Source organism: Taudactylus pleione, unplaced genomic scaffold (genome assembly GCF_031769625.1).
Source record: "Taudactylus pleione unplaced genomic scaffold, aTauple2 ptg000075l, whole genome shotgun sequence".
In the NCBI taxonomy this organism is placed as follows: Eukaryota; Metazoa; Chordata; class Amphibia; order Anura; family Myobatrachidae; genus Taudactylus; species Taudactylus pleione.
In genome coordinates, this window is record NW_028284477.1 from 1,030,538 (window position 1) to 1,044,231 (window position 13,694).

General features: G+C 41.2%; 1 protein-coding gene across 12 annotated transcripts in view; it reads right to left on the minus strand.

Annotated features, from left to right (window-relative positions):
• GRIP1 (glutamate receptor interacting protein 1) overlaps nt 1-13,694 on the minus strand; it is a 422,676-nt gene that overhangs the window by 17,334 nt on the left and 391,648 nt on the right. For 6 of the 12 annotated variants that reach the window (XM_088467791.1, XM_088467790.1, XM_088467797.1 and 3 more), the window contains 7 exons: nt 8,620-8,765; nt 7,474-7,530; nt 6,430-6,574; nt 5,757-5,896; nt 4,426-4,611; nt 3,776-3,932; nt 1,143-1,254 (listed from right to left, as the gene is read on the minus strand). In XM_088467791.1, coding sequence (XP_088323917.1) covers nt 1,143-1,254; nt 3,776-3,932; nt 4,426-4,611; nt 5,757-5,896; nt 6,430-6,574; nt 7,474-7,530; nt 8,620-8,765 — 943 coding nt within the window. Of the gene's footprint in view, nt 1-1,019; nt 1,065-1,142; nt 1,255-3,775; nt 3,933-4,425; nt 4,612-5,756; nt 5,897-6,429; nt 6,575-7,473; nt 7,531-8,619; nt 8,766-13,694 lie in introns of all 12 variants that reach the window. The other 6 variants (XM_088467793.1, XM_088467792.1, XM_088467798.1 and 3 more) reach the window with 3 other exon arrangements.

Consider the following 13,694-nt stretch of genomic DNA (forward strand, 5'->3'; position numbering starts at 1 on the left):
GGGGGGGGTTGGGGCTGGTTATTAAATCGATCTCAAAGCCGGCCCAATGCATATTCATGCGCTCTTTAGAAACCCATTAACCCCTTACCTCCTATTAGTGCTACATGTTTGAGAATAAGATTTTATGACCCCCCCGAGCTTCACCTGTGGCTCTAGCTGTGAAGCTCTTAATTTAGTGAGAGCTGAAGTCACAGGGAAAGCTATAGGCGCAAACGCAGTATTAGGGAATATACAATTAAATTACTATAAATGTATTACTGCAGAAAGTGAGTGGCTTTTATATAACCATGTTCCAGGACACTTTATAAATTTGATTTATTTGAGTGAAGTGTTTGATTTGTTTCATGGACATCACGCTTGGGCTACAAGGTCCCTTACCCACTGGTGTTGGCAAAATAAATGGTTTTAGTAGCAGTTTATAACATTTTAAAAGAATAGAAGTGGATAGGTAAATGGAATGCATTGGTTCCAATATTCACTAGCATTTACACGCTCATTAGCTTGTGAGAGTGTGGATAGTGTTAACTTTCTGATGCTACCAGCACTACTTACTTGCACTGTTGATCCTCAAGTACTTGTTAATAACTGCATGTTATGTTATTTACAAGTGGTATTACAGGTTGTCAGATATACTGCAGGAAAAATAACTTGTTGTGTATCCTGTAAATACACAGTGGATATAATATAGGAAATTGGTATCATCAAGCAAAAAGCATGTGTTTCTTGCGCTAATGCAAGATCAATTGTTTTACACACGAGACGTGATTCAGCGGTTTATCAATGCCCAGCTCATAGTATAGTTTCCTTAAGTGATGTAAAGCACCTGAGCCTGACTACTGTACACATCCAGAATGTATAGATTATATATATTATCTGCATACACTGAATATACAAATTTGTTATGTTTACATATATAAAATGACAGCGGGTATGCAATAACAAGCTATAGATGTACATGCTGCACTGACAAGCAGGAGGCTAGGTCAACACACAAAAAGCAACACACGGGAATTATGTACCAAGAGACTCATGTTCTTAGAACATTTGTGCATTTCAGGTTTCTCCTGTAAAAACAACAAAATGATGTTATCTATGTAAGAGGACAACAATATCTATTCTGTTTATCAGTGTTTGCATAATACCTCCAGTTCTCTGAGAATTCCCGACTGTCCACAAGTTTCTAGATCCTCTAGTGCCTGAGACCAGAAATTTTCCTCTTGATCAGCCTCTGGGTCCTCTGGACCTCCAATAAATCTAGAATCATAATAGTTAATAGATATTATATGTATTAAAATCCTCTACTGCATTACAGTACAGTACAAAACAAGTTGGAAGTATGAACTTGAGACAAAATAATAGTGACCACCTGCTAAGAAATCACTAATGAGAGGCTTATCGGCAGGGGCGCTGTGGGGAGGGAGTTACAACCACACCCCTCTTTACAGCAGCACATCATTTTCGAAGAGGTCATGATATTCTCATTGGGGACATGGCCACAACCCTACTTGCCTGGACATACATACATACATACATACATACATCACCGCCCTTGGTAACTGCCTGCAACGTCTAATGGCAGCCCTGTTTATTAGACAGATATATCAGACTCCAAACCAAACCTTTCTTATATAATATACTGGTAAAGAGCTCACAATTAAAGTTGCCCACCTTTCTTGGCTAATAACCCTAAATTACATTTTGATAGTAGGAACATACCACCAGGTATGTGCAGGGACAGGTACACATCAAGAGAGATTTAACAGGAAGAGTTGAGAGTTGATTTGTTCTTCAGCTAGGTCAAAAACTAACAAGCTGGGATATAAGTGATTGGTGGACACCACTAGGGGCATAACATTTAATAACCAGGCCACATAGAAAAATTTTGGGTGGAAGGAAGGAAAGTTCCACTAATCAGCTCAGAAGGCCCCAGCTTTGTTCTTCTGAACCTGAGTGGGCGCTAGCTCATATTCAGTGAAGACCCATTTGGGCTTCAGTTCTAGAAAATATACCTTCATTAATCAGCACTGGCCCCCATGCATGCTCAGAAGATGAGCACGGGGCCTCCATAGCGATGGACCATTATTGCCAGGCCCCATAGCAGCAGCATGAGCTGCTCTGGCAGGAGTTCCACCACAGGTCACCTCATATGCTCATTCGGATATGATTACCCCAAAATAGGGTATTTGGGGGTTAAAATTTTATAAACTTATAGCATGCAGAAGTAGTGCATTGGCAGGTGACTGCAAAATAAAGTTCCCAGTTTAGGGGTCTGCCTGTTAGTTCGGGCTAATCTCTTGATCTACTGGGCGGATTTTGATGTGGTATTCACTATTCTATACAGCATTGGTCGAGGAAGGTTTGGGGTGTAAACCTTTTATCTGTAACGAAAGGGACCCGAGCAGTGACGATTTTAGTGAAGCAAAGTCACACAAAAAAAATATCTTGAACCAAGCTGCTGAATCAGCAAGAGACAGTGAGTGCCAATCAGATATAGCAATGTGTCCTGTTGCTTAGCAGCAGCCTAGAGAGAAGAGGGTGCGAGGGACTGAGCAGGGTCACATATGAGGCAGAGAGAGTGAGAGACAGCCTCCAATGAACACATGAAGATGCTCTGATGCAGACACATTAGACAGCTATGCCTCCACTGACTCCTTTCTATCAGGAATTAAAAAAAAAAAAAAACCCTCTAACCATCAGAACACCATTGAATGATTTCCATTCGATGGTGGCAAACATCGGTCCACCCCCGTCAAATGGTAAAAACTACCATCGGAACAAAAACATTGATGATTAGTAACCATCGGATTCCGATGTCCATCCCTATGCTGAGCCTACAGGACAGACTCTGACCATACCACTCCCTCTCCAGCATGATATTTCCGCCCAGCCACATGCCTTCTGTGAATAGGAGGTACTGTTCTCGGATAGGGGAACCACGTGAGGAAGCTCAACAGGAAGACAATGAAATCCAGAGTACATTGTGCAAAGAGGATATTGCCCATCGCCATGTACAGCAGCCGGGCAGGGATGCACATGGAGGCTGCGGAAATATGCACAGGTGCCCCAGCCCTGGGGACATGCTGCTGATAATGCTTACGGTAGCTGCAATACAAATATCTCATCCATGAACCTCCTGCCCTTCCCAGCACGTCCCAGTGGTCGGGCCCCAGCCAGCTACAGGGCAGCAGTATGTGGGGTTGTGGTGACACTGGTGAGAGGCAGGAGTGAGAAGCAGAGGCCTGTGGTGTGATGCAGGTGGCTGTGGTAAGAACCAGTGGCTGGAGTGAGAAGCACGGGCCTGTGGTGAAATATAGGATGCTGTAGTGAAATGCAGAGGGAAGTAGTGAGAAGCAAGAGGCTGTAGTGACATGGTGTAGGTTATTATGAGATGCAGGGGGCTGTGGTGACATGGCAATGGGATTGAAATGCCGGCGGCTGTTTAGCTGCCGATTCAAAACCCAACCGGCTGCTCGACAGGATGAAAATCCAGACGGAGGCAGGTAAGTACGATAACCTCCCCTGTCCTCCCACTAACCCTCCCTTAATGGTGCCTAATCCTAACCCCCCCTTACTGCTCATAAATCCCTAGCCGGCATTCTGCTGTCGGGATTGTGACTGGCGGCCACTGGTCACATAACTACATCCCGGTGACATTATGTAGGTTGCTATGAGATGCAGGAGGCTGTGGTGAGATGTAATTGCTCCCATGCGAAACCTGGACGGGTCGCTAGTGGATATATAATTATTTATAGCTTATAAACTACCCAAAACTTACCCACTGCCTGTAGGTCTTTCCCATTCATCATCACTAAGCCCTGTGTTGTGAAAGTGATTATTTGTTGGTCTATTCAAAGGGGACAGACTGCTCTTCTGTTTGGGGTTTCTCCATTCGTATGCATTGAAACTGAATCCAGATGCTTGGAAGTTAGGTCCTGTAAATTCATAGAACCCAATTATAAAAGTAATACACAGAATTGATTACCAAACATGATTTAGTTTCTACTAAACTGTCAGACTGTAATTAAAACAGAATGTGGGGGCAAGTGGGACCCTAGGTAGTGGAATGTATTCTGTGACCCACTGAAATATTAAACTTAGAAAAAACATAGATCAATATTTAGATTTTACGACATGTAATAATTTTTGTGCTAATCTACATAGAGAACACATACTGTAGTATTTGCCCAAAACAATGAGCCAGTGATTATGATAGTTACACTTACTCATAGGTACATTATGATAAATTTAGCTTTCTACACCTGATCTACAGTATGGCTTGTGTATGGCAGTCACATAGTTACACCACACAATGTGTAGAAATCCCATCACAATGACAAATAACTATAATGCTACATTACAGCTCTACGGCACTTACCAACACTGCGCTTTGCCCAAATTGCATGTGTCTGAGAACCTAAGCTTTACCTTGGCTTCCATAAGCAGTGTCCACAGCAGAGCCGTCCCACGACTCAACTGCACTGTCCACACTTGGCACGGTGGTGGAATATATGTCAGAGAGGTTGCTGGACTTCTGAGTGAGAGGTGTATCATCCTCTGTATCATCTGGTAGGTTCAGTGAGCTGTGTGATGTCAGTGTCTTGGGACTTGTTGCTGAAGAGACAAATATAGAGAAGTTTTGTCACAAAGAGCTCTTGTACAGTAAGCCAGTGTACACACTATGTGATATAAGACTTATTTATTTGTAACAATAAGTAATATGTGTTTTCTACTGTAATGTGAGCTTACCCATATACCTGACGTAAACTATGCTACACTATATCTGACCAGAATGCGTTTTGTTCTAACCTATAGAAATACAAAAAATAAAAGTTGCTTTGGTATTTCTCACTTTATTCTGGAAATAGGGAACGCTAGAGCCGGGGTGAGCAATTGGCTACTATGGAAGGTAACAGAACCGCTCTATACAGACTGCAAGAAACGGTGATGTTATACACATGGCAGGGATATGGATGTAACGGCAAACGTAACGGCCCATACTCTGCATTAATACCTTACCATATCCTGTATCAGCAGGGCCACCACTACCATTAGGCAATCCTAGGAAATCGGACAGGGCTAACACACTGACATAATGACACTCATCTGGTGTTTTTTTAATGATGCACCAGAGGAGCCTCTGTACAGAGTACCAGCCGCTGACATGGAGGAGAAGCAGCCAGTAGCTTCTTCCATGTGAAGATGTTCCATATGTCAGTGTTACAATGGGAGTGCCCCCAGCTCCCATGGTACGTAGTAGTAGGGGGGGGGCTTGTGCTGGCCCTGTGCATAAAATTAGGATTCAAGTATCTGGAGAAGAAATTATGTTGCACGCCAAGTGGAAAGTCTGGGTAAAATGATGCCAGTGTATTTACCTCCATGTGTCATATGAAAAATTAAGTTTTCGGGTAATTTAAACATTTATAGAAAATACATCAAACACAACTTCAACTGACAATTAGGGAATGTGTACCATATCCTTCATCATTTCACCATAATCAGGATTAGAAACTCAACTTTCTATTTTTTCCCTGATCACAGGAAAATATTAATCTGATCAGTACAATACGTTTCTTGAGTTAAGTTAAAATGATCTTTTCAACTTAGTTTTTTCCTCTACGTGGCTTCTTTAAGCTTTCACCTTATGTAAGTACCAGAGTATTTTAAGTGCAGGAAACCAGGTAGATACCAGGAATTCTGAAAGTGGAAGGAACTCTGCCTTCTTTGCACCTATCATACATATTGTGGAACTTACTTACCATCAGTCTGCTTTTTGATTTTTAAGGTGACCGTTTCCCCTGCCATTTGTAATAAATGGATGGCTTCACTCAGAGGTTTGCCTTTCAGACTGTTACTGTTTATGGCTAGAATTCGGTCTCCTACATGGATTGCACCCGTTCTGTAGGCAAAGAAACACACCACCACCAAAACTTATTGCCAAGAACAAAGTAAACTTTATTTTAGGGATAATAAGAAACTGACTCATCACACGTGTTACATTAGGTTTCATTAAAGAAAAGAATTCTATAAGAGAAGATAAACCACTTTTCAAATGCAAAATATATGATGCCCTGTTGAGCACTGGACACATTGCTGGCCCTTGTTAATAGTAAATTATCAGCGGGCAAGTACATAATGAGCTCCTGATATCTGTACTCTGCCAGCCTTGCAATAAGCATCCCCACAGATGAAAGGGTTATGTCTGGGCAGCTGGTTTGTAAATAAAATATATGGCCTGCTCTAGCTAACTGTATAAGATGCATTAAACCAATCCTCCACATTATTTACATAAATTAATATTTTATAAAATTAGTGTATAAAAATATAGAAGGTAAACTGTAATGTGAAATTACCTATTTTAATAGATTATCAATGTGTTTAAAAAAAATAATATTTAATAATTAAGCAACAGGAAACCAATGTGTACATTACCTTTCTGCCAGTCCACCTTTAGTGAGGCTTGAAATGATAATTGGATCAAAAGGTTCCTCAGTGCCTGAAATTGTAATTCCTAATGGACCCCCGTACCTCTTCAGTTCAACCGTGTAAATAATGGCTCCGGTGCTCTCCTGTTCATCTAGAAGTGTGACAATGGTGTCTTAGTCTCACTGCTGAGATCATTTGTAATTAACTGCAGACATATTGGAGATTAACTGCACTGCATCTTTATTAGTCAATGTGCCCTCATTGTGTACGGCTGGCCAGACATTTAGCTTTACTGGGGCGAAACATATTTTCCACACTGGAGGGTCTTGTAATGATTTATAAACCCTGGCGCGTGTTGAGATGCTTCATGTCTAGCGTTTCATTTTGTAAAACATTTCAGTTGATTTCATTGTCCTTTACAGATCATGGGAATAACTGCCTTCTATTCGCATTGTATAACTTTATGAACACAAGCATAACATAATATCATTACAGTGGGAGTATATTTATTTTAGAATAGAAAGTTTAAAATTCTAAAACATTACTAAAAATTATTAATAATAATAATAATACGTATTTTCTTTTGGAAGGCAGAAACACCTACTGAAATTCTTGTATACAAAACTCAGGTATAAATACTAAATGTATAAGTGCAAATAACAATTAAAAACTCTGATTACAGCATAAAGCTGGCCACACACAAGCTGATCTTTCCACCTGATCCAATAGTTGATTGATGGGATTTCTGTTTAATTTAGTGTGCCACGTGGGTGGCCAAATTGGATGGGATCCTGCTGTTGAAAGCTTGAATAAGTGGCTGGATCACACTTCTGGCTTACACTGGGACCAGACACACAGTAATGGCGGCCATCTTCCAAACGCATACGCTAACATAACTATTATCCAGATAATTATTGGGTATGAGATCAGGCTTGTTTTGTGGTCACACACCCAATGACATTGTAACTGCATTGTGTGGCCAGCTTAGGGAATGCTGGGAAAGAAAAGGCGTGAATGAAGTTACAAGAGTGGTCACATTAGGTAAAGTACCTATATTGAATGAGCTTAGTAAGCCAGTTATATAGCGGTTCTGTTGGTGGTAGGTGCCTAAAAAGAAAGGTGAAAGCAAAGGGAATATCTGAAAGACAGAGCAAATACATTTGGAAAGAATGGGAGAAGTCATTTAAGTATGTTTGTCAGAACAGGTACAGTATATGTAGAGGATGATAGTCGACATTTGTAACTTAGATTCTAAATATAAAAAGTTGTCATCTTGTAATATGGTCCAACTCCTACTACACAGTGTAGAGGAAAATCTACAGCAGCCTTGGTTACTATATGAGTAATGGCAGAGCTCAAGGAGAGGGGAGAAAAGGGGGAACATTGTTACGTATCTTACCTTAGCCAACAAACACATAGCCAATACCCTGTTATAATACAATAACGTTCTGTAGTAATATTCTATTAATACGGATAGTTAGGTCTATATTTCCCATAAGAGAGTGCACTGTTTACGAATTGTGTAGGTCAGATTTACAGAACTGATTGTCCATCAGCTGGTATGTTTCCTTCCTCGCCCTCACCGTCCATGGCAATCTATTTGTCATGCCCATACATATATGTGCCCCCCTTGTACTACACTTGGGTGGAAATGCATCTGCACAGCAAGAAAGGGCCGCGGATTGTTGTATACTAATGTTGTCTAGTATTTAGACCGGAATGCGCAAAGTCAAACTCCATTAGAAGACAAACACCAAGGTGAGCTGACATTGCAGTGGGTAGGATGCCATTCAGGACAGTGCAACAATCATCCAGATGGAACTATATTAAGGAAATGACTAGTATTACATTAACATTAAAAAAACCTCCCAGCACTCCGTCTGACCTGCGTCCATTATAGATTGCACAGCTGCTACAGAGAACATAACCACGTATACGAATCACACACTTTTACCAAATTACAGCCATGGGACCTAGAACTTTCACAATGTGTTCTGTGCACAGATATAAATGAGAACTGGTAGTAAATATGCAGATGAGAAAGAAATCTGTCTAACAACTAACAAACCTTAAGTCAGTGATGATGCAAATGCAATACATGCAGAAAACAGATTGGGAAAAGGAAGGAAATAAAGGAGGATAAGAATGAATAAGAACCTAGTATTATGCAAACCTCTCTTCTACCTGAGCACCCACCTGAGTTATCTTCATCTTTACGGATCTTCAGCTTAACAAGTTCTTCACATTGCTGCAATATCTGAACTGCATCTTCCATGGAGCAATTATCCAGCCGGATGTTGTCTATTGCCAGCAGTTTATCACCCAATTCCAAGGTCCCCGTGCTATTGAGGTACAGCCATGGGTACAAAGTCAGAAATTCCTGTATTTTTAAACAACTTGTCTTCCCTATTTGTTTCTAGTATAAAAGCTTAGTAGAAAGAAATGAGAAAGTTACATGGCGACGTGAAAATATCACTTATCTAAACAAATAAATGAAATAAAGCACAGCCACATAAATCTCCTATCTGCAGGAGAAGCAGAATTACTTGGGATCTAGAGTAGTGTAGAAAAAGGAGGGGGGTTTAACCCCCTATTGTTCCTCAGCACACTGAAAAGTACCTGCAACAATATATGAAAACTATATGGTCATAGAAATCAGAGATATTAGTTGCATGCATTTGCAAATACATGGGAAGCTGCTGGGCCACGTCACGGCTTCTCTGTCACTAGCAGTCCCTAACACTAAGGGGTTCACGTCCGGGGCGCAGTGCACCCCAAAAAACATCCAGCCCAGGACCCCCCCAGGGCATCACACGAAAAATGGAAAAAGAGTGACAGTGCAGTGTAAAGTATAGGTGTGTAAGACTAATTAATGAGTGTTGGAAAAAGGGGTTAAAATATATGTGAATTATTACATGAAAAAAATACAAACATAATATGTGATGTAAAAAGCAACTATGTGTATTAAGTGGTGATGCCATGAGGGGGCCCAGCCAGACCAGCCCCGGGGGCCTTACGCTCGAACGCTCACCCCAAATATAAAATATACAAATTATAAGGCCTCATGATAAAGGCACATATAAAATGTATATGCAAATGCATGCAACTAATATCTCTGATTTCTATGACCATATAGTTTTCATATATTGTTGCAGGTACTTTTCAGTGTGCTGAGGAACAATAGGGGGTTAAACCCCCCTCCTTTTTCTACTTAGTATGACCCCCTCCCTTTCATGCACCTGATTAGTGCTGCTAGATTGATTGAGCAGCTTCCATTTTTTGTTTGATCTAGAGTAGTGCTCATAATATAGAAAGACTGGCAGGTCAGGTATGATCTGTACACATGACAAGCCATGTCCCAATGTAATGTGTCTGCAGGTAAAGAAAATTTTTAAGGTATTCTAGACCAGGGGCTGGCAACCTGCGGCAATCCAGCTGCTGTGGAGCTACCCATCCCAGCATGCACTGCCACAGTTTTAGCATGCCCTAATAGCAAAACTGTGCCCTGAGCTATAACAACCATATCACTCGCTGATAAATCGGGGCCTATATCCCATCCCATGCTCAGGTTGTGCTTGAGGCTTATTGGTCTATTTACTTTCATGGACAGTGACACAGTGGTTAGCATTTCCATCTCACAGCACTTGGGCCATATGTTTGATTCAGACCTGATGGGGGGGATGTAATAAGTTTGCAAGATGCAGGCATTGGTGAGATTCAGGCGAACCTGACAATCTTTTTAAAGACAGCAATAATTTAATAGGCAATACCAAGTTGGTTTGGCCTTTTAAAGTATTGCTGCTTTAAAATAAAACAAAAAACTCCGGCAGACCCAACCGAATCTCAATGATGCCTGTATTTCACAGGCTATTACATTTCCTCAGGCCCTATATGTGTGGAGTTTGTATGTTCTCTCTGTGTTCGCAATAGGCTTCCACCGAGTGCTTCATGCACTTTGATGGTAAAGGATTTATGGCCTGATTCAGAGATGGACGCTAATGCGATTGCAACTTTGATTTTGTACATAACGCAGCTGCGAAAATATGCTAATGGTTGCAAAGATCACCCGAGCATAGGGACGCCCACTGCTGCCTTCCCATCTGCATACGATGTCGCTTACCTGCTAAAATCGACGTACATTGAGCTGCCATCTTGCCCTTGCAACAGGTCTGGCCAGCCGCAGACTCTAGAGCTCTCCAGACATGCAGAGGAATCTCATGCTGCAAATGCAATCGCAATGGCTAATGTAAGCACGCCCATGAAACGACGTTCAAACGGTCAGACACGCCTGCGTTTTTCTGACCACACTCCCATTACCACCCCCAAACGCTGACTGTCACTCACTTTGCGAGTGGATCCTCTGTGCGAATGTAATCACAAAGCAATCGCGGCAAGTGTGCTTTGCGACTTATATGCATGTGCACTGGCAAACAATTGCTCGATTTGTGTAAATATCATCATTGCATCTGTCTCTGAACCAGGCCTATAGACTGTAATCTCAAATGGAACACAGACTGATGTGTACAACTAAGTATACTCTGCACGGAATGGGATTGAAATGCCGGCAGCAACTGCCCGAAGGGAGGAAATCCCGACAGCAGCCCGTAAGTAACCTAAGCGTCCCCTCTCCCCCTCCCTAACCCTCCCTTTGGGGAACCTAACCCCAATACCCCCTAGTGCCTAACCCTAACATCCCTCCAGGGATGCCTAAACCTAACTCCCCCTACCCGCACCCTAAACATAACCCTCCCGGGGGGGGTGGCTAAACCTAACCTCCCCCGTTGGTGCCTAACCCTAAGTCCCCCCGGGGTGCCCTAAACTTAACCCTCCCCCCGCAGCTAAGAGGACGGGCACCCCGGACTTACCAAGTTCTGCTCTGCATCTTCCTGGATTCCGGCGTAGGGATTGTGATAGGCATCGGTATCTTGACACTTATCATGAAACCCTAGCCGGCATTCTGCCGTCGGGATTGTGACCATGACTACATATTGTGGCATAGGTCTCCACAATATGGTGGCAATATATAAAGAAATACATTACTCATGTAGCATGTGTTGTAAGATATTGGCTCTCATGTGATCTCACAGCCGGGACCGTTGGATAAACAATCTGTCTTCAGGTAAGTTACCAGGGAAACATGAAAACGGCTTGCCTAATTCCTGGCACTGATTTTGTTATCTACCCGGCACTGACTGCATAAAATGTGGTGCCGTTTTCAGAATAGCCCTCTCATTAGCAGGCATGTTGGTTTGTTAGACTTAGGAAACCCAACACATGGAGAAACCCAAGTCCGGTTTCACACAGTATGAAAATACGTAGGGTGTTAAACCTGCACAATGCTTGTATACCAGGCTATTTTCAGTTCAGGAGTTTACGGAGTAGAAACCCCTGTGGATTTATTACTGCCTGAAGTCTGCTACGTTTTCACCCTGACAATATTGTGCCATGTACTGTCAGGGTTACAGTTGCTATTACAAGGTGCTGCCCTGGGGTTATCTATATATCAATCACCATCAGTCTCACTGTAGGAGCAGGGCTTAGTGGTAATACTGTACTTTTGCAACTTATACCAAGTTTTGTTACTATTTGAACAAGGCCACTATTATCCCCTAACTGATGCACACTTATAAAATATATCATTTGTTATAAATCGGGTATGGTATTATACTTGGTATTATACTCCTAACTTGATTTAGGCTTTCTAATTGGGATGCTTTTGCTTATAGACTGTAACAAGTCCGATGTAATATGGGTTTTAAATTAAATAAGAGTGGGGGGCAGCCCATCTTTAGAACATATTAATTTAGCACTCATTATGCAAGTTTGTCCTTGTGGTGTCCCCCCCACTACTCACTGGATCACAGAGTGTTGATGTTCTCTCTCTCTTTATATACTATTTGTTACATCTGTAATTGTGTGCCCCTGGCTATAGAATTGGCTAGGTAAGACTTACTAGCCATTTGATTTGCTGGGCTTGATATTGTAGTAATTTGCTGATTACAGTAATCTGGTTATTTGTGTGATGTGTTATGCAGATCATTTGTTGTAGATGATAGAGCATTAAATGACCCGACTGTCATACCAGGCAAATGATCACTCTATGTTAGATTTGCAGCTGTAAATATCTCTTAAGGTGCATACACACGTAACGATTTTGTAACCAACGATTTTCTGTCAGATTTTCCCTTTAAAAAGTGAACGATTTTTGAAGTGTAATGAACGATTTTTACAACGATGAACGAAAAATGTTCCTTCCCTTAATGAAAATCATTATGTTGGACCGTCTGAAATGGATGATGAACGATAACTACAAACGGGAGCGCGCTTGAACGATTATCGTTCATCGTTCTAACTTAGAAACTGAACGATTTTTTGATTGATTGAACGATAACGACGTCGTTAACGACAAATAGTTAAAAAAATCGTTACGTGTGTATGCACCTTTAGTGTACAAATATACAGACAGACATAACATTGCCCAAATACATTTTCTGACATTTTAGCTATAAACAAATAAGTGAATATTACACATTTACATATAGTCACTACTAGGGTCAAACCATAAAAACCAATGACAGCAGTGTCTATATAATAAGTTCTGTAGACTTATGAAGTCACCATATTCCTTTGTAAAATAAATGGGTCAGAACAGAACATTAAGAAACCTACAAATGGCAGTTATTCACAGCCATGGAAACAATCTGACATATATTACATTCATGTTTAATAAATACATTTTGCAAATATATAAAATAGATCAGTGTCCCTTAACATATAAAATATGCTCTAGTCAATCTCCATGGCTATATTCCCACCAGCAAGTGTGACTAGGTACCATGTGAAATCCATATTAAACATTTTAAAAGTAATGGGAAGATGTGTGTCTGGTCCTGTGAGTTTCTGTCCAATGGTCTTCTCGATGTTGTATATGTAAATGTGCCTATACTTGTATATGTGTGATAAATGTCTATGTCTGTATGTATAGAGAAGTGTGTACACATGACACATAGAAGTGTCTGTACTGGGTATCCAGCTCTGTATATTTATTGGTATTTATGTCAGAGTTGTTAGGAGTCAGAGGAGTATTTGTGCGTATCTGATGATGGTGTAGCAGGGTGTTCATTGCCAAAGATAATACCTGTGATTTTATGAAATCATAGTAACATACACCGATAGCTCTCAGTCATAAACACACATACACAAATAATTATGTATACAGTCACCTTCTGCTCCACGTAGGTTGGTCCTTGAAGAACTTAACTGGGGTTAAG